Source organism: Arachis duranensis, chromosome 6 (assembly GCF_000817695.3).
Source record: "Arachis duranensis cultivar V14167 chromosome 6, aradu.V14167.gnm2.J7QH, whole genome shotgun sequence".
Lineage (NCBI taxonomy): Eukaryota > Viridiplantae > Streptophyta > Magnoliopsida > Fabales > Fabaceae > Arachis > Arachis duranensis.
Genome location: NC_029777.3, coordinates 96,477,182 through 96,477,793, shown reverse-complemented (window position 1 = coordinate 96,477,793; position 612 = coordinate 96,477,182). Strand labels below are relative to the sequence as shown.

Sequence of the window (612 nt, the reverse complement as noted above, 5' to 3'; positions counted from 1 at the left end):
GTAGAAGCAGTAAATGATTAACCTCAAGATCAACAATCATCCTCCGCAGATGAGTACTCCGAACATTTTGTAGAAAAAGTTGTGCAAGATTAAACCTTCAGGGAAAATGCTAGAAAGCAATCATACAACTTTGAACACCAGCAAACAACATAAAAATTAAAGTTTGAAAAAAATCAGTGGTCAGACAAGCACCTCATAGATGCAAATGAAGTCACAAATTCATCCTTGTCAATTCTCCAAACCTGTTGAAGGAGATCATGTGTAGTGGAACATCTTCCAGGAATTCGTAAGCGTTTTGAAAAGGAAACCTACAAATTTTAAGAAGTAAATACTTAGATGTAATTAGTCATATCATTATAACAAGACAGTCTAATCAAGGATTATGCTACCTTGTCTTCAGCTAATATTTGTTGCAAAGACAGACTGATCAAGTGTAATACTAATATTTTGTCAAAAGTGGCCAACATATAATAAAAGAGGAGCAATTATTACAAGTTATTAAAATACTATCACTTACAGATACATGAATCTGGCTAATATCAGAGATCACCCCTTTTGCAATAATTTGCCCACTAGAGTCATTACTCAATATCTAAAATGAAGAAGAGGTAA

At 33.3% G+C, this 612-nt stretch overlaps 1 protein-coding gene across 1 annotated transcript in view; it reads right to left on the bottom strand.

The window, feature by feature from the left end:
- LOC107494791 (DNA replication ATP-dependent helicase/nuclease JHS1) overlaps positions 1 to 612 on the bottom strand; it is a 17,688-nt gene that overhangs the window by 7,137 nt on the left and 9,939 nt on the right. Inside the window, exons 20-22 of the mRNA XM_016115830.3 lie at positions 518 to 592; positions 193 to 308; positions 23 to 95 (exon numbers count right to left, since the gene is read on the bottom strand). Coding sequence (XP_015971316.1) covers positions 23 to 95; positions 193 to 308; positions 518 to 592 — 264 coding nt within the window. The remainder of the gene's footprint in view (positions 1 to 22; positions 96 to 192; positions 309 to 517; positions 593 to 612) is intronic.